The sequence below is a fragment of the Poecilia reticulata genome, linkage group LG12 (genome assembly GCF_000633615.1).
Source record: "Poecilia reticulata strain Guanapo linkage group LG12, Guppy_female_1.0+MT, whole genome shotgun sequence".
Lineage (NCBI taxonomy): Eukaryota > Metazoa > Chordata > Actinopteri > Cyprinodontiformes > Poeciliidae > Poecilia > Poecilia reticulata.
Genome location: NC_024342.1, coordinates 8,077,160 through 8,096,979, shown reverse-complemented (window position 1 = coordinate 8,096,979; position 19,820 = coordinate 8,077,160). Strand labels below are relative to the sequence as shown.

Here is a 19,820-nt window from a genome sequence, read left to right as displayed (position 1 = left end):
AGGAAAAAGGTAAGAAAGCAAGACACAGCAAGTTTGTTTATTTAACACCGTTCATACACAAGGCAATTGAAATTGGATTACAAGACATCAAAGGAAAGACAAAATTAAGCATAGATACATTGTATGAGAGAAAGGGATGTTACAAGGCAGAAGAAAAAGGCGCGACAAGGAATAATATGTACAAGAAGGACACGAGGAAGGAAGCAAGAAAATGAAGAAAACACCATCTTGACAATGGAGCAGGGGAACAAAGTCTGGAAAGACAAATATTTTTCCAAACTGGAAGAGACTTCAACACCAGATTTTTCCAGACCACGTAGGAAGTCTGTACCGTCTTCCACCACAGACTGTCTGCATCCTGAAGCTTCACTAACAAGTAGCTCAAACAATTTTAGCTCAAATAATTTTAGCGCTCTTGAGACATCCACTCACACATTTCAGCTAGGACATTCTCACCACTCTTCTCACACATGAACACGCATGTGCACACGGAGACATATGCAGACCACGAATACAGATGACACATCCTTATTACATGCAGCTTGGCGCCACTTATCTCACTACAAGATCCTAAAATAACAGCTGCACCTACAACATAATTAGGAGTAATTTTACGACAAAGATATTTTTGGTGATTTCTTTTCTTTTTCCCTTTTACAATATAATTTATTCTTTATATAATTGGGAATTTGCTACAACAGCTATGGATCCAGTCCCAGTGTAAAAGAAACATCCCATTTCTGCCTGTTTGTTGTGGTTTCGCAGTAATTCTGTCAATCCGAGCAAAAGCACGGGTTCAGGTCATCCACATCAAAGAAGAATGGGAAGATGGGAGCCGTTATAGACTGAGCCTAGATTAGAAACACAGGTGGGCACGGCTAATCTGTGGAAGAATGCGTTTGGGTCGGATGACATCATTTCTGACCTACATGCAAAAGACTGTAAGTGGAGGAACATTTTAAATTACAATAAACTCACCATTGGTACTGTGAGACACAGTAATGGGAGTATCATGCTGTGGGGAGAGGGAAGCTAGTCCGAGTTAGCTGGAGCTAAATTAAAGGATAGTTCTGTGGTTCAACTAACAAAATCTGTGCATCTAGTGACACATAAAGACAATTACAAAGACGGCCTTTTATTACCTGGAGAACATTTGCAGGATTAAAGGACTAATGTCCCAGAAAAATGTAGAGAAACTCACAAATGCGTTTGTCTTTAGGTGTATTGATTCCTGCAACTGTATCTTCACAGGTCTGCCAAAAAAAACAAAAAAAATCAATCCTCCAGCTGCCGCTGATCCAGAACGCTGCTACTTACGTTCTCACTGAAACTAGGAAGATAGAACACATCAACCCATTACTAAAATACTTACACTGCCTCCCTGTAGCTCAGAGAACAGACATTGGAGAACCACAAAGCATTCCGTTTTTATGCTCCACCAATCTGGAACAAACTTCTAGAAAACTGCAAAACAGCCAAAACTCTGAGTTCCTTTAAATCCTTTAAATTTGATTCACAATAACCGGAACTTACTGCTTTATTCGCCTGATGATTTTGATGATGGGATTTGACAAAATGTAATGTTTTTTGTTGACTTGTAATTGACATGCATCATACAGTGGCCCCCAGCCGTTCACGGGGGTCAGGGGTCATGGCCGCCTGCGAATAGCTCAAATGTCTGAATACTTCTTCCTTCACTTTCTAATGTCATAAAAACAAAACAAGGTTGTATATTGCAAAACATCACATCTACAAACCCTGTAAAGTATCATTTGAAATCTAACGTGCTTGTTTTTCACTCTGAAAAGGGGAGACAAAAAGCTTCAAAACAGTCAACAGGCTGATCCGTTTTGCATGAAATGCCAAACTGCTCATCAGCTGACTTGTCGGTTTGATGAAACATCCTCGGGTGTCAACCGTCCAGAAAGCCTTCCCTCTCATTTGCGTGAAAAAGTCTGAAAAAGCCGAGCCACTCCTAAACTCCCCCAAAAGACAAGCGGAAAGTAAAACGAGTCCCATCTGACGAGCGCTGAAAACGACTTGAATTATTTATGCTCATTATCAGATGGAAGAGTGGAATCACCGCAAAGAGGAGCAGGAGAGGAGTTTATTACCGTTAATCAACAGGGATATCTATCATCCATCACACTATGCCTTTAAATGCTCGACTGGCTGACTCAGACCTCAACATCTGTGCTCGGCAAAAACAACACGGAGAAGAAAGCGAACCTGCTATCTGTCATGTGGCGTCTTCTTTCAGTTGACCTCGGCCCTGTGGGACGCGTGTTGGATTAGTCTGACTGAACCGCGCAAGTCAACAGACACACACGCTGCAGGAATGTCTTCACTGAGATATGATCAAGATTGTGTCAGTGAATATTGAGCTTTTTGTTGACTTTTTTTTTTCCCCTTTCTGAGCCCCCTTCTGAAATGACCTGAACCCAAAGTGTGGAGCAAAACTTTGAAGGTTGTTATTCATCTTTTTTTTCTTTTTATTTGGGTGTGTGCTGTATTTGGGTGTTATTTGTCAAAAAATATGAATTCGTTTCCCAATCTCAATTCATCATATTTAATTAGGTTTACACATTACTGCGTTTTCCAAATCCAGATTTGATGAAAGTACTTGGATGTTTTACCGTTTGTTGTTTTTTGCGAATCAATCAAGATCAACAAAATTTGTTGGTGTTTTTATTTTTTTGCTCGACAAAAAAAAAAGTTGTTGCAGAACCTTTTCAAGTTCTGCAACAACATTCTCTATCAGTTTGTGGTCTGGGCTTTGATTTGGCCACTCCAGATCGTCCATCTTATTGTCTTCTGTGTAGTTTTAGCTGGATTTTTTGGGTGGGTCGCCGTCTTGCTGGAAAATAAATGTTCTCCAAAGCCGTCGCTCTCTCATTGCTCAGTTTCACCCCGACTTACGATTGCTAGCACCAATTAGCTGGGCCTCTGTTGAATTAGGTCATTCACTTTGAAGGGAGTGATTATGTATTCAATCGCATATTTGTGTTGCGTATCTGTTGTCATTTGGTAGAAATCTGTGTTTTTTATTATGATTGATAGGGAAAAGCAATGAAAGGGTAAATTACATTTTATAGAAACTGTGCAAAGCTGTGAAAGAAAAACTACAAAATCTCTTAAAATATTAAAGGATTGGTTTAATGTTAAAACTTAATTTGTTCACTTGATGACACTTGAAATAGAAAGAAACAGCCTAGCATGTGCTCACAATGACAATCATTTCCATTTAGAAGCACATCAAAAAGCTGACAATTTCATACAGAAAATTATTACTGTTTGCATTCAGATTAGTAAAAAATAAAAAAAATAAAAATAAACTTTTACTGTGTGTGAAAGTAGATAAAAAACGTCTAAGTAACGAAACACACCACAATAAGAACCAATTTCAAAATAAAACAAACTGGTTGTCTTTTATAACTGCAGTGCCTTGCGAAGGTAATTATACCCACTGAATCTTTACACATTTTGTCACATTAAAACCAGAAACTTCAATGTATTTTTCTGGAATTTTATGTGATATGGGAGTGGAAGGAAAACAGTACGAGGTTTAAAATTACTTTCACAGATAAGAATGTGAACTTTAGTGCAACCATTTGCTTTAACCCTTCTCTAGTAAACACATTCTAGCCGTTCTAGGACAAACACTAGTGATCCCAAAACATCACAATAACCAAGGAACATAACAGAACCAACTTCACTTCATAACAGAAGTGAAGTTGGTTTATTATAAAAAATCTCAAGGTTTGAACGCTTTACTGTTTAAGCTAACATGATATGTGCTGCCTATATTAACTAACGGGGCAAGGAGAACTATAATCACAGAGAAGCAGAAGAGACCTTTGGTAACTCTGGAGGAGCAGCAGAGATTCACAAGAAAGGTGGGGTAATCTGTCAAAGGAGCATCTGTTTCTCTACCAGGGATCTAAAACCCTGAAAAAAAAACAAGATCATAAGCTCAAATCTGGTAGACATACAGCCTAAAAGATTGGCAACAAGGTGAGCTGAATGCAAATGCATGCCACGCGTTTCACATTTTTAATCGTGGAAACATTGAAAAACAGATAAATTTCCTTTCGCTGATGCTTTGTCCTGGTCCGCTATATCAAATACATTAACAGGTCTGTTGTTGTAATGTGACAAATTGTGAGACGCATTAAGGGGTATGAAAACTTTACCAAGGCACCGAATACTTGAGCATCTGGATCCATTCTGCATGAATGGGAGCAGTGGCCTCTAGCTGAACACTGAACCGACTTTCACTGACTGACACGTGACTCCCCAGGCTGATCTTTCCACGTTCGTTTCCAGCCCTGTGAGTCACAACAGATATAAAAACTTAACGTTCACGTTTAACTATAATTGATGGTAAAGAGGTGGGATAGTTAAATATAAAGAGTTGCAACAACTAGGTCTTCTGTGATCTTTGTGTCTAATATTACGTTTACGCTTTGCACGGGATAATCAGTTCAATGTGAGAGCAGTTCAGAGTCCTCTCGCTTTAACTAACTGCTCGCTTGCTGGAGTGTCCGTACCCTGCGATCCCTCTTCCCCGCTCACGACGTTTCGTACGTTCCCCTCAGCGTCTATCACCACCGTGGTCCTCCTCAGCTCCTCGTACTGCGTCTGCCTGTCAGCGACCGCCACGCAGGCTGCTAGCACTTCATCGGACTCGAAGTCGTAGTCCTGCTCCAGCTCGGGGGCATTGAGGATCTGCTTTCTGGTCTCCTCCTCCCGTCTGATCTTCTCCTTGGTGGCCAGCTGCTGCTTCTGTAAGGTCCAAGCCCATTTCAGGTCGTCCTGCCACAGGCTGCGCTCGGAGGGACACAGGTGGATGGCGATCTGGAAGGACCTCACAGCCTGAGGAGAGAGCGCCGATAGGAGGAAGGTTTTGAGGAAGCAGTGGAAAATGTGAAATGCGAGGGGAAATCGTTCAGGAAATGAGGTGGAAGTCTTTGAGATGTGTGTTCACATAAGAGAAACATGCAGCATGTCTGGGATTACGATTCTAACCTTCTTACCCTTGACAGCTGTAGTTTGTTATGAAGCTAGATCAATATCTCTTTGCCGAGTCGCGACTGGAAGACTGCGTTGAAACAAAATCACAAGCGTCTCTAGTCGTTCACACAACCAGGCGCCTGCCTTGACGAATGACCATTTGATCCCCACGAAACGGTCAAATCGATTTCATCCGACACGCCAATAAAGTTGACTGATGATCTTACAAATCAACTCTGACAAATATCAGAGGCCTGTCGAGCATCTCCAAAAGCAAAGGGGCTGGAAAATAAGGTGAAACTCAGCAGAGTTTAGCTCCTTAAGGCTCTGACTGAGCTCCGAGAAGGCTGAAGGAAAGTTTTGGGATACATTTTTGGACTTAAAATGAAGATTAAAAGAACATATATGTTAGCATTTTTAATCATTTTACAGAAGACAAAAGCTGAAAATTAGCCATCTGACATATTTACGTGTAGCTGTTCATTAATAAGCACAGTATTTTCTTTTCAGATAGACTTTCCTATTCTTAAAAGAACAGTAAAGACAATCCGTCATTCACATATTAAACTGGAGTCGGCATCAAATGTTACAGATATTTCAGAAGCCTCAAGGAGAATCTAGGACCTTACATTTTACTCTTTGATTTCTAAAACACTGCAAACATCTTTGAATCCAATTTGTCTCATGACAGACAGAGGCTAAAGGCTCAAAATAATAAAACACAACAGTTCAAGGTTTCCTGCTATCTGATAAAGGTCTTGCTCTTTCACAGACAAAATTCACAGCATTCATGTCTGGATATAGCAAATACAGCTGCCTTTAAAATACTTTCTTACTTTCTTTAATTTTTAAATATCTCATTATGAGTAAAAACAGTTGAGTTTGAGTTTTCTCAAGTGATTAGATATTATGCTTTCAATGGCTGGAAACATATTGGATATTTGAGTTTCCGTGTGTCATCTCAGAATGAGATGAAGCACTAAATATACATATGCAAGATGACACTGGGGCTGCTAATCATCTTATTAGAGATCCCCATTTAAAACACAGAGCTTTAATTAAATAAGTTTGCTGTGGTCAAGTAGAAGTAGCTCCTCACAGTCACTCCCACCCTCCACAAAGCTTCGTCAAAGCAAAGGATCGAATCAAGTCCGACATCGGGGAACACACCGATTTACTCGGCTTCACAGCTTTTTATTTTACCAGCGTAAAACTCCTGAAACTCAAATCGATGTGAAACAGAAATGAACAGAGAAATTAAAGCTGCAGAATTTGCAGGAATAAATTCTTCAAATGTATGAACGTGGATGTTATAACTCAAACTGATGTGCAAAAATTATTTTTCACACTGCCATAGTAACTGTTGTTAAGGGGGAACGTATCTAGCAGGTTAGCACACCAGAGTACAGCAGAGGGAAGGATTAGGTTTAATTGTAGGTTGCAATTAAAAATATTTTTTTGGAAAAAAAACAACAACAAAAAAACAGGTCAATAAATTTAATCCTGAATATTCAGAGACCATGAGTGCCAACATTTTGTTGACATGTTGTTTTATTTTTTTTGCGTAGTTTCTTTACCCTTAATTGAGTTTACTGGAAAGTAAAAGCAAGAACAGAACAGTCAATTAAAGTAAAAAAAAAAAAACAAAAGAAAAAAACAAGATCATCTGAATTGCCAAACAGGCGCAGCCTGAACATGTTGGTACACCCAATGTTCTAAAACGCGACAGAACAAGTTGTTCTAAAATTAGACATTTGTTCTGTCATACCAAAAGGGCTTCATTATGCGAGGAGGTGTGTCTATATTTAGTTTTGTTTGAGCCTAAGTAACTTTCAACACTTCCCATTGTTTTCCTGGCTGTCGGACAGATCTCCTGCTCCAAGGCATGCATGAGCGAAAATAACCTGAAGGGGATTTTTTTTTTTTTGTCTTAAACCGAGGCCGCTCGGCTGCTGGGAGGGTGGCAATAAAGTCGCTGTGATCCACAGGTTTCACAAACGCAAGTCACGGCGTGTTCCGAGGCAATTTAGTCAATCGTCTCGGCCGCAGGTACCTGGGTGCGCTTCATATGAAGAGCATCAGATCAGAGGATGAAAGCTTACAAAAAACAAACAAACTAGGAAATAGAGGTATTTAATGTGTTACAGAGTACCATCCAACACCGGTTTTGATCTCAAAGTTCTTTTTTCAATATAAACACAAATTTCAGATATTGGCAAAACATACACAAATATGGAATCGGCAAATACTGAGGTGGATGGTTTAATGGACAGAATAATGGACGGAATGAAGTCTTGAACTGGATATTTTCCTTCTTCAAGCTTTGTGAAACCTTTGGAAAATACATTCCAGACTTTTCCGAAGTGCTTCAAACGCAGAGGAAACCTGCAGCTTTTCAGAAACCGGACGTTGATGAGTTCAAGATAACAAAATAAGAGGTTAACTGCGGACCAAATGAACATTTCAACCCAGATCATGAACTGGTTGGGAGTAATTCAGATCTGTACTGGTGTGTTACAACAGGGAAAAGGCCTAAAGCTATGAAATACAAATGCTTTTGTTTAATGCGGCAAAGAAATTTCCCCGAAAGCTGCGACTTATAAAACAACTTGCATGCCTGAATGAAGTCGTATTCCTTTACAATTTCCAAGATCCTTATCACAAAACATAATTTCTTGGAAGCCTGGAAGCTAGTTAATAAAAAAAAAAAAAAAAAATCAAGTTTGAACAAATAAAAGTTTTTTTAGCTAATGTTTCTCAATTTAAAACATAGCTCCTACTGTAAATCTTAACATTTCTAGATATTCACTTGGCAGAAGTGATTAAAAAAGGTGCATCAGTTGTTACTTTCTTAAACCAAACCGTTCACCCTCTGAAGGGACCATCGTTACTCACCAGGTCCACCTCTCCCAGGTTGAGCTGTGCCCGGCCCAGAGTCTGCCAGCCCTCCCACCACAGCGGCCTGAGCTTCACGGCCATCTCTGCAGCCTTCACAGCAGGAAACACTTCATGCAGGATGGTCAGCACCTGCAGAGGAAACACGCATGGAAAAAAAAAAAGAAGAAAAAAAAAGACTGCATTCACATTTCTGTAAGATGCAATGTCATCGAGAAAATACTGATCCACACGTAGGACAAGACACCAAAACTCTGATGGCGTCTAGTTGCAGGAGATTTTACTTTGAGGTGTCGATTAAATGCTGAAACATTTTTACGTCTTAACCTTTGAAAGGATCATTGATTGTTTATATTACAAACAGCGTGAAAATCACAAGACAAGCGAAAACGATTAGGCGTGAGATGGCATTTGAGATTGTTTTTCAGGTCTTATTTTAGCATGGCAAGCGTTTACGAAGGCTGGCGGCGAGGTTTTCCACAGGCTGCCAATATTTCCAAATCTAGCATGTTTTATTACAGCCAGAAGTTGAAAGCTCTAAAGGAGAAAACAAAGTAACTCTGTAGTAAAAAGAAAAGTAATAAAAATCAGCCTCTCTGCTGAGAAGCACTGCTTTCTCTCGCTCTCACAGCCTGAGATGCGCAGAGATGTCTGTCGTAGAAAACTGTTTTCCTTTCACTGTGCTCTTCCTCTGAGGGAAAATCTGAACGCTTAACTGATACTGAAAATAGCTGACTCAGCAACGTCATCTACACAAAAGAGTGTTGTTGTCGGGCCGACTTAGTGGCACTGAGTATGGGGCGTTTACTGACTGCAGAGATTTACAATCAATTGACCAGCAAACATTGAAGCATCATATGCATCCCTTCAAACTGCTACATTTAATAAAGTAAACAGTACTTTTTTATTTGTACAGCACATTTCAGTATCATGGCAGTTCAAAGGGTTTTACATCATAAAGACATAAAAATCAACAATCAAAACATTACATTTTTCCGTCATTACGCATCAAAATGTTGGTCGTAGCAATTCTAAACAGATGGGTTTTTAACATTGATTTAAAGTCACTAAGTGCTTCAGCTGTTTTACAGTTTTCTGGAAGTTTGTTCCAGATTTGTGGTGCATAGAAACCTAATGCTGCTTCTCTTCCTTTGGTTATGCTTCTGGGGATGCAGAGCAGAACCAGAAACAGAAGATCTGAGGGGTCTGGAAGGTTGATACGACAACAACAGATATTTAATGTATTGTGGTGCTAAACTGTTCAGTGGTTTATAAACTAACAACTGTATTTTGAAGTCTATTCTCTGAGCTTCAGGGGGCCAGTGTAGGGACTTTAGAACCAGTGTGATGTTCTCCAACTTCCTGGTTTTAGTCAGAACGACAGCAGCTGCGTTCTGGATCAGCTGCAGCTGGAGGATTAATTTTTTTTTAGGTAGACCTGTGAAGACACTGTTGCAATAATCAATGCAACTAATGCCACATCAGTTCTCTAATCCTGAAAATGTTCTTCAGGTGATAGAAGGCCGACTTTGTAACTGTCTTTATGTGCCTCTGAAGGTTCAGGTCAGTGTCCATCACCACACTCAGATTTCTGATCACTGGTTTCCAGCTGTAATAACTGAAGCATCGACTCTAGACCGCTTCTCGTCAGGTCCAAAAATAATAACTTAAATTTAGTTTCTGTTCAGCTGGAGAAAGTTATGGCACATCCACACATTTGTCTGTGCTAAGCATTTTGGATGTTAACATCTAATAAATAAACTTTGTTTGTTTTTTCTTTCCTGAGAAATTTATTCATAAGTATTTTAAAAGCATGCTCCATTTTACAATCTGCGATAAAATATAGCATAAATCAATATGTGATTTAAAATTTTAGGTGTCAGTCAGGTGAATTTTCTCCTCCTGCCACAATAGGAAGGGATAAATATTCAGTTTCGTTATTAAGTGTTTCACATCATGTGTTGATTTTTCACTGATTCTGTTTTTATGCCATAATTCACATCTAGTTTGTTGCTCCGTTTTATGTCCCGCTTCCCATGTTTCAGAGTTTTTCGCAATGTGCACGTCTTTTTTTTTTTTTTTTTTTAAACCCCCTAAGGTGCGCAGCGTTCGGGAAACGTATCGATGGGGAAAAGGCAGACTGACACAAACCTTTTAAAACAACGGAAACAATTTCGGTATTCTTATTATTGAAATTTAAAAGTGCTGTGTTGTTCTTTCACACCCGTTTCATACCGAACTACTTACAGCACCGTGTTAACGCTAAAAAACGAATGCTCTCTATTGTGGTATCACCCATGGAGGGATTTCTTTAGTTAAATGGGTTAATTTTTCAGAGGGATACACAGTGAGGGTATCGTGATTTTAGTAAATACATGTTTATAAGAGTGATTTTCTGTTGTCCTTCCATGGAAGTGTGCAGCCTTCAAATGGAAATAAAACACTTTTTAATACAAGTTGCTGCTTAACATGATCACAGAACTGCCAAAACATATGTACAAAAATACCAGACAAAGTGAATCACAGCAACGTCATCAGCCGGTATAATACTGAACTTATGCGGTGAAGTTCACCGCATAAGTTCAGAGCCTTGCCACCCCAAGGCTCTCATTTGGGGTGGCAGTTGCCACCCCAAATGAGAGCCTTGCCACCTCTGTTGCCACCCCAGCTGGCGACTATGAATTCAATAAATAGYTATGGGAAAWMGGACAKTAAGSGCACAMAWMTCTYTTTTTCCGACAACATTGAATGCAACACAATGTAACCTGACACCTACTGCTGAGTAGCGGGAAGTGCGAGAGAAGGACAGAGCGCGAGGCAGCAGCATTGATATGGATGGATATAAATGACTGGACTGGACATTACGTGACTTATCGTGCTCCACACATGCGCCATTGCTGTCCATTGAGTCAACATTATGGGTGGTCAGGAAATACCACAGTCACGCAAAGAATCTGAAAATAGACGCAATATTCAGCGGTTAATTCAACCCTATGAATTAGATAACAAGTGCTTCAGATTTAACAGGTGATGAAAACATTTTAATTTAAAGAAAACATTGAACAAGTGAGCAGTGGGTCAGGTATGCTAGCCTAACTGTTGCTAGCCTGCTATTGACTTTGATAACCTTAACATGTGCTGCGCAGTTCGGTGTGTTTTGGTTCAATTAGCACTAAAACAGGTCAACCCGCCCACCAAGTCATCAGTAGAGCAGCTGTTTAAATCAGCTAATCAACCACCGCTGTGTTCAGGCGAAAACTTATTAATAATCACAATGTAGACATCAAGCCTGACAGCATAATGTAACAGACTGAATGTTATGTTTTAGTGTTTTTGCTACTTTTTTTGTGTGGGAAATGTTTGTTTTTTTGGTGTTGATTCCCCTGATCGGTAATCTCTGCTCCATCTGCTCATTGAGCAGTTGTCTGTCGGTTGCCGTGGCAACGGGTCCACATAAAGTTGACACACACAGCGAGAAAAGCCAGAATTTTCTCGCTTCTAAGTGGTGTTTGGGTCTTCACCTGTTTATCAGCTTTATTGTACCTTTATTGTGGCGCACTGTCTGCGGCACCTGCAATTCCTAAAAGTTAAACAAGCAACAAAAACTGAACTAATCATCAAACTACGACTTCTACAGCATATTTAAAATAAAACGATTGACCAATATAAGAGAAATTTGATCCTTCTTGCATCTTGACAGAACTAACAGAAACAAAATTGTTTATAGATTTGTATTACAGAGAACTGATCAAACATCAGTTTTCTCCTCTTTATTTTAAGTTGTATTTAATGGATATATCTGATGACAAATGATGGCGCTACTAATATTTTTGTGACAGATTTCTCCTTGTCCTGCATTGGGAAAAAATGGTTTTCTGGACATAACTCAATGAATCACATAGCGACTAATAGGCGCTGTCCAGTCCAGTAATACACATCAATTAGCAGGAGTATGAAAGACATAAAAATAATTAACTATACTATATTAAGAAACTATATTTAATTCTCAGTGCTACATGAAGCTCATTTTGGAACAATGCAAGTAAAAACATTTTGCAACAAGTAAATTAAGTCCAATGTTAGGTCTGTGTAAGCTAAATGTGAGAATGAGACGTTTTTTATATATATATATATATATATATATATACACACACACACTGGCATATGCTGCCACCCCTGAAAAAAATCCCTGCCCCCCTCTTGCCATCCCATAAATATTTTTCTAGATCCGCCCCTGCATATAAGGTGTAAAGTTTACCTTCGACCAAACGCCCCCCAAAGGCATCCCAGCGCCTCCCTTTTGTAAAAATTGCTGCCAGCTCCCCCTGCCGTCCTCTGAATGACCCCTGGGGGCCGGTACCGCCCACATTGAAAACCACTAATATAAAGCAAATGGCACCATACCTAGAGCCTATAAGGTTTTCAATTAACCATAGGAACATAAGGAGCAGTGTACAAAGCAGCAACACCGTCATGGGCTTTAAATTTCTTCCTGGAGTTAACTTACATCTCCCCTGACCCGCGCTCACACATATCATTGTTGAAGTGAACTCGTTCCCCCTCCTCAATCTCTTAAACGCTACTCTGGTGTGAGCTTACCAGCTAGATTTCTGTGTGTGATATATTAACCACAGTTCTTGATTGAGGAGGAAAAAAAAAAAAAGCACCCTCTTTCAAACCAGAGGTTTTACATATCTTGACAGCACTGATCCAAGCAATTCACTCTCGAGTGTACAGGGCCGTGACACGGATTTTACACAGCCGTTATTTATGAGACAACGATGAAACCAAAGTGCAAAAGATGTGTTTGAAAAACTAACTGCAACCTATAATTTAGCAGCTTGTAAAATAAACTTTAGCAGCAGTGAGCTGAAATTTTGTGAGGCCTTGTCGGTATCTGTCACCCCGGAGGGATTGCGTCCCCCCGGCTTCTTTGCAACGCCGCTTCAGTTCACAGAGTTCATGGAGACTTCTTAACATCCCACTACAGCGTCTCAATCATACTTGACAGGGCCACTGCACCAACTACATCATTTTCTTTAAAAGGAGCAAGCTAGCTCAACCAACAAGTCAACTCCAGTGACTACAAGCTGCCCTACAAACGAGGCCAGTTATATTTCACCAAAACTATATTATCTCCGATGCTAAATTACTTCATGCTACTAAGTAGCGGCGGGTTCCACTGTATGATGGAAACACATAAGACAAGGAGGTGAAAGTTGTACAGATGATGGCAGCTTTAGAGTGCAGGAAGTCGGTTGTGTTGGGCACAATAATGATTACATTAAACAGACACAAAGCATTGAAAGGAAGAAGAAGAAGAATAAGAAGAGCGTCAGCATCATCAAACACGTCATCTGAGCAACGGTGCGGATCTGAGGTATGTCGGCTTATCTTCGTTTTATGGATGTAGAAGCATCAAGTAGTAGAATAACTAACTGGCGCTGCGCACAATACACATAGAAACACTGAAACAATCAAAGTAACCTGAGGTCGGTGTGTGTGCGTGTGTGTGCGTGTGTGTGCGTGTGCGTGCGTGTAAACTCGTCATGGCTTGAGAAAAAAAACAACACCACAAAAACTGTTTGGGGTAGAGTTTCTCCAGGCCTGGTCCACTAATGATTTCCTTCTCAAATTTCCTGTAATGGATAATATTATATTAGGCATGGAATACTCAACGTGATGAGAATGACTATGGTTACAAGGAGAGGGTTTATTGTGTTAGCCTATATTGTGTTAGTTATAGTAAATGGATAAATAACGGGAAGAGGCCCATTTTGCCCGACTGCATCCTCCAACTTCAACACTGTTCTGTTGAGTTCAGAAATGATTGTCTTTTTTTCCTGAACATGAACGAAAGATTAAAACCAGACATTAAATCATAGACGCTAAAGTACAAACACACACAGACAGAAAACAGACAGAGAAGAAGAAGAAGGAGAAGAAGAAAAAGAAGCAAAGACATGGAAACGGATTCAGTATAGATTGGTCTGGCAGAGTGGTGTCAGAATCAGGTTCAATCTCCAGCTGATGACAGAAAATGGACAAGTTTCTAGAAGCGTTTTCACTACTGGCTTGGTGACGATTAGAGGTGATAGTTCACAAATGATGAGAGAAAATGTGGCTCTTACTGTGGCTTGCAAGAACAGTCATGCCACTCGACTCTTTACATGTCGAATAACGACGAAAAGATTCAACATTTTATCTTTGGATTCTATGCGAAAGACCAACATTTAGTGATAATTGTGAAGTGGAAGAAACTGACCTCTGACTAAGATGGATGGCCATGGAAGGCAGTTTGTCAGACTGCATTTTATTTAGGGGTATCAGATTAAGTTGGATGCCCCCGTTTTCAGATTTTTACTTGTAAAAAAATAAAAAATAAGATAGCAACCTTTTAGAGCCACAAAAGCAACACTACCCTTTAAAAACACGGTATAGAAATACCAATTTTAAAACGGTATTTGCTTAAAGGCTAAAGAACCATAGTTTTATTGTTATTTCTAGGTTTTAAAAAAAGGAGAAAAAAAAACAAAGAATTAACTTATTTTCCTGAATTCCTCCCAGTTTGTGATCTAATAATAAAACTAATAGTGCAGGAATACCAAAATGTATTCCTGCACTATTATTGTCATTCTGTTGTGGACATTTTTATGAACTGCATTAAAAAGTGAATTGCTAACACTGCTTTTTTTTTTTTTTTTTTTTTAAAAACACCTTGTAATTCTGATCTACTTTCAAAACACTATGAATGGCTAAAGATGGCGGTGGCAGCATTATGATGTGGGGACGCTTTTCCTCAGCAGGAATAAAGAAGCTGGTCACAGTTAATAAGGAAACAGGTGCAGCTAAAAACATTCTGGCTAGAAAATGCACAAGACTTTACAGGGGGTTGACGGTTCTCCTTCCAACAGGAAGCCCTAAACCTAAACATGCAGCCAGAGATGCAGTGGAACGGTTTAGACTGAAGCACATTCAAGAGTTTGATGTGCAGAGACCTGCAGCTTTAGCCACAGATAAAGTTGGTTCAAAGCAGTATTGACTCAGGGCAGCTGGATACAAATGCAAACCACATTTTCAGGCTTTCAATTGTAAAAAAGAAAAAGAATAATTTAGCTTTCACTTCCCAATTATACTCTTCATTGTTTAGTTCTGACATATACACTAGTTTAAGTGCATAAAAGCTTATCAATGGGACGTGACAAAACCCTCACGAATGCAGCAGCAGGGAAATCACTGAGAAACCAGTAAGTTGGTAAATATGTACCTGAGACTTCATTTCGTACAGCGGAGAGCTGTCTGGAGTCAGCTGAATAGCCTCATCCCACTTCTTTATGGCCTCCCAGTGCCTAAAAAAAACAACACACACACTCATCTCTATGATTACAACCATGACTGTCCTACACTAATAAGACGCTTGAAACTGAATCAGCACGGCTTTGTTTTACTGTCTCAGCTCAAAGATTTTATATACGTTATGCAACTAAAACTCAGTTTGCTTTGTGGACATAATGAGGAGATTTGCCCTGATCATTTCTGCAAACAGACATTTGTGAAACACATCTGAGTCATGCTTCAATTTAATTTGATCCTCTTCCCCCACAGATTTTTTTTTTTACTATTTTCTGAGTCTTGGTTTCAGTTAAGTAAGGATTTCCAAGAGCTCATTGCTTAAATGAACCATAAGTAGATTTTTTTTTTCTTTACTCTTTTTTTTAATAGGTCAAACGTTTCCCAGAACAATCTGCGTTGTGCAACACCTGTCCATCGGCCTGACAGAGTGGCAGAGGTAACAAAAGGCTGAAAAGGCTTAAACAAACAGACAGGTTTCTGCAGTTTAAAACAGGCTGCAAATCAGAGTCTGCGAGGCAGCAGGGTTGACGACCGCTTGAGAAAAACCACTAAAACGTAAACGGGATTTTCATAAATTTGGCTATAAGACACATTGACAAGTCCCGATCCAAGCGGCTGTCGCCACGGGTTTCAGCCGTTTTGCATACGTTCGTTTTCACAGCACAGGTTTGCTTTTCGACCGCACCGAATCGACATGTCCAATCTGTGAAAAGCGTCACTTCGGGGTCAATATTGACTTCAGTCTTTGTTTCCCCCGTTTGGAAACAAAGACTGAGGGGGAGTCATTAGTTTGGCCTTCACGTTGTCGTGTCAGCAGCTTTCACCGCTTAAAACGAGACGGATGGCCCGAAAAATCTGAAAGCAATTAAGACCACACATTGAGGCAATTAACATTGATCAGGTGAAACAATATCTTCATAAATCATTCGAATGGATTTATTGGGAAGAGAGCTGAGTGAGGAACTAGAAATGGAGGGAGTGCAGAAACCTTCGTTGCATGAAGGAAAGGAGGAAATTAAGCAATGTAGCACATGAGGCAAGGAACAAAAAAAAAAAAGCTTTTCATAATGAATTTGATATTTTTATCAGTCAAAAGTAGATTTCAGAAAGGAGGCACTAATTCTCATTTCGTTAACAGATGTAAACAAAAGTTTGAGGGAAAAAAAGACAGGAGCTTTGCAGCTCATCTAAATACAGAAAACCGTAGAGAAATAGGAAGTTGTGACAATTCAACTCACAACAATTCAAAAAAAAAAAAAAAAAAGAGAAGCTCTCCTCTCACATGATGAGTCGTACGAGGGTTACTAGTGTCAAAGTTTTGGAGGAGTTTAAAAAGTTTCTTTCACAACTTGAATATCGCCAAATTTGGCTTTTGTATAGAAGCAAAAACCAGTCGGACATTTGGACACAACTTCCCCATTGAGTTGAATGAGGGAGGCGACATCACTCCTTTTCAGATAAGGCTATTTTGAGCCTGTAATTAGCAAGCTATGAGTTGCCAAGGAGTACAAAAAAAAAGTTTATTAATAAATTAGAATTCATTAAATGTGTTTACAAAAATAAATAATTGCTTCAAAATGTATAAAACACATACAGTTAAGGTAAAAAATGTTATGTACAAATAAAATTATTTACGTTTAAAAAGCTTGCTTCTGTTAACAAATGAGGCAGGTTCACTCAAAAGAATAAAAAGAAAATAAATAAATAATATCTGTAATATACTTGCTTCCACTTAGCTTGGTAAAAGCGTCTGGACCCTCGGCGATTGAGAAACAATTGCCTGCTGGAAGCATGGACTACGTTGAAGTTTTAAACGATTTGATTTGATTTTAGCTCCATCACAAAGGAAGCCCCGCTATGAAGCTTACCGGAAATCATATGCGCTTGTAAAACACCCCGTGGGGAGTAACGGCCACGACATCTTTGACAGCAATAACATGTTTTAAACATTCCTCTGCTTCCGACTTTAGTTGCTCAATATATAAAAGTGTTGCCAACGCGCTTTTAAATCGCATCTGATTATTTATCTTCAGGGATGTGCTGCGGGTTTTTGAGGCTGGAAGGCCTCCGATGGCATCACCGACTCAGAAAAAAACATGTTGGTATAATAAATATTAATGAATCAATACATTCAAATATAATACTGAAAAGATCAAATTAATTTCTGAATTCATTAAATGTTAAAATAAGACAGAATCACTAAAATACAGAATTATAACATATGCAGGTATTGCAGGTATTGACTCACCCATCAGTATCAGCTAGCAAGGCTCAAACTGTTACAGACAAGGTGACTGGTCCGTATTTGAGTTGCTGTGTAGATTAACCAACCACACCTCATCCTTATTTTATAACACCTATCAAATGTAAAAATGTTTATCTGACGAACCTTGTTTTGATGAGTGGTGGCCTTCATTGCCCCAGACAACAACCCTGCTGAGTGTTTTTTGTTAAGTAACAGGAATGGCCTTATACAACTCTTTTAAAAACATCTTTATAATACTATGCCACAATGAATGTCTTGTGTTTTTACTGATGATGATGATGATGAAGTCAGAAAACAAGTAAACATATAACTCAAAAAACCTGAGGATGACGTCAGAAATACCAAATAAAAATATCACAGGATGAAAGCCAAAGATTTTTGGCAAACTGTGAGAAAGTCCAATGATGATAATAATAATAAAAAAAAAAACTGACGTAAAGCATTAATAGCAGGATATTAGGCTGTAAATATGTTTCTTTTTCACAGCAGGGTGCAGCAGCTGACACTCTGGGTGTAAGTTATGGTGCACTCAACAAATAAAAAGTAACGGCCGGTGTAAGACACCCACATCAAATCCAGTTAAATATTAACTATTCACTGGTAGTAAAAGCACATGAAAATATCTACAGAAAGATTCCCAGAGGCTCAGACCAGACGCAAGGCCCAAGGAGCTCCCTGATTACATCAGAAACATTCAAACCTCTGTAATAAGAAACTCCCGTCTGAGGTCAATGTTGCTGGAGACGAAAATGCACCGTCACCAACATCCCCGAACAGACACAACCTCAAATCTCTAAGCAGCCATTAGGCAGCACCAAGCATCATTTCCAAGCAAAATCCACTTTCTCTGGGCAAACGTGATTACAGGCAGCAACTGAAGGCCACAACATCACGTCCTCTGCACTAACAGGGTTTGTACAAAGCAACTGTTCTTTTTGACTGAAAAAGGCCAATGGGTATAATATGATAGAGGCACAACAAAGATCAAGATGCCTCTGAACTTGGGCCTCCAAAGTAATGCAAAGATACCAAGTGAATAACTATTGCCATAAATTAAAAATTAAATATTAATATTTTTGTTTAAATGCCATCAGTTTTCCAAGAAACCCCATTATTGTTGCAACACAAATATTATAATGACACCAGGTGGTAGAACCAAGTTTCACAGAAAGGTTTTTAAATCTCCCCCAGGCCTGATCAGCGTGCTGTTTAATGTCCTTTGCTTTTAAAGTTTATGGTTAGTAAACTAAGAGCCATATTAGCTGTGTACAATACTGCCCCCTCGTGGACAATTGGCAACAGCACACCGTTCTGCCCAAATTTAGATTTTCATTTAATAATTTGTCTTTTTTTGTTTGGTGGCGGTAAGCAAAACGTATGCAACTAAAAATATGTTTCTTGATTCATTTTACTTTAACGGAGGGCTGCTACGGTTGTATTTCAGGCCATCCTCACACAATCAATCAGAAATGTGCACGCATAACCTTTTTAAAAACACATTTAAAGGATTGCAATATTTCACCATGTGATTTGCATCAACATTTCTATCTGTGTGGCGCTTTTAAAGCAGTCAGTAAGGTGCCACAATGATAGGGTGCGAATGCATCAGGTGCTCTCACCTGCCCTCCTCAGCCAACAGGGTCCCCTCCTCCTTCAGCCTCTTGCTCTTTGCGGCACAGTCCTCCAGCAGGATCTCCCTCTTCCGCTTGATGGCGTGCAGCCAGTCCACCTCTTCATCCTGACCCGCCTCACCATCACCTTCAGTTCGCTCGTCTTCAGTCTCAAACTGCTGGACCACAGACTTTGACACCTTCTCGCCGATCTTCCTCTTCCAGCCAAATGAGGCCATCCTGAAAGACAAGGCTTTTATTCTGAAATGCTAGTAAAGAAGCTAATAAGTTGATGTTACCATCAACAAGGTGGCTGATATGAATAACGTGTTTCAACTGTTTTCAAGTGGTAAATACTGGTTTATTTAATTACAATGTGAAACATGTCGTGAGGACTAATATAAAAAAGCTTTTAGCTAGCGTTAGCATTGATAGCCTAGCTGCTATGTTATAGTTCCAAGTACACCTCGCTGCAGCATGCAGAAAGGGGCGGGGACRGACCACTGTCAGCCTCTTACCTTATATGGAAATGGGACCATTGCAATCCGGAAGTGAAGGGGGCGCTAGTGGCGCTATTTCCTGTACCAGCCGCGTTAATAATAATAATAATAATAATAATAATAATAATAATAATAATAATAATAATGATAATAATAATAATGATAATAATAATAATAATAATA

General features: G+C 39.4%; 1 protein-coding gene across 3 annotated transcripts in view; it reads right to left on the bottom strand.

Annotated features, from left to right (window-relative positions):
* Positions 1–10: 10 nt before the first annotated feature.
* Positions 11–19,820, bottom strand: part of ttc33 (tetratricopeptide repeat domain 33) — a 24,177-nt gene continuing 4,367 nt past the window's right edge. For all 3 annotated transcript variants that reach the window (XM_008423625.2, XM_008423627.2, XM_008423626.1), the window contains exons 2-5: positions 19,147–19,377; positions 15,176–15,257; positions 7,909–8,040; positions 11–4,875 (exon numbers count right to left, since the gene is read on the bottom strand). In XM_008423625.2, coding sequence (XP_008421847.2) covers positions 4,501–4,875; positions 7,909–8,040; positions 15,176–15,257; positions 19,147–19,376 — 819 coding nt within the window. In that variant the 5' untranslated portion in view covers position 19,377 and the 3' untranslated portion in view covers positions 11–4,500. The remainder of the gene's footprint in view (positions 4,876–7,908; positions 8,041–15,175; positions 15,258–19,146; positions 19,378–19,820) is intronic.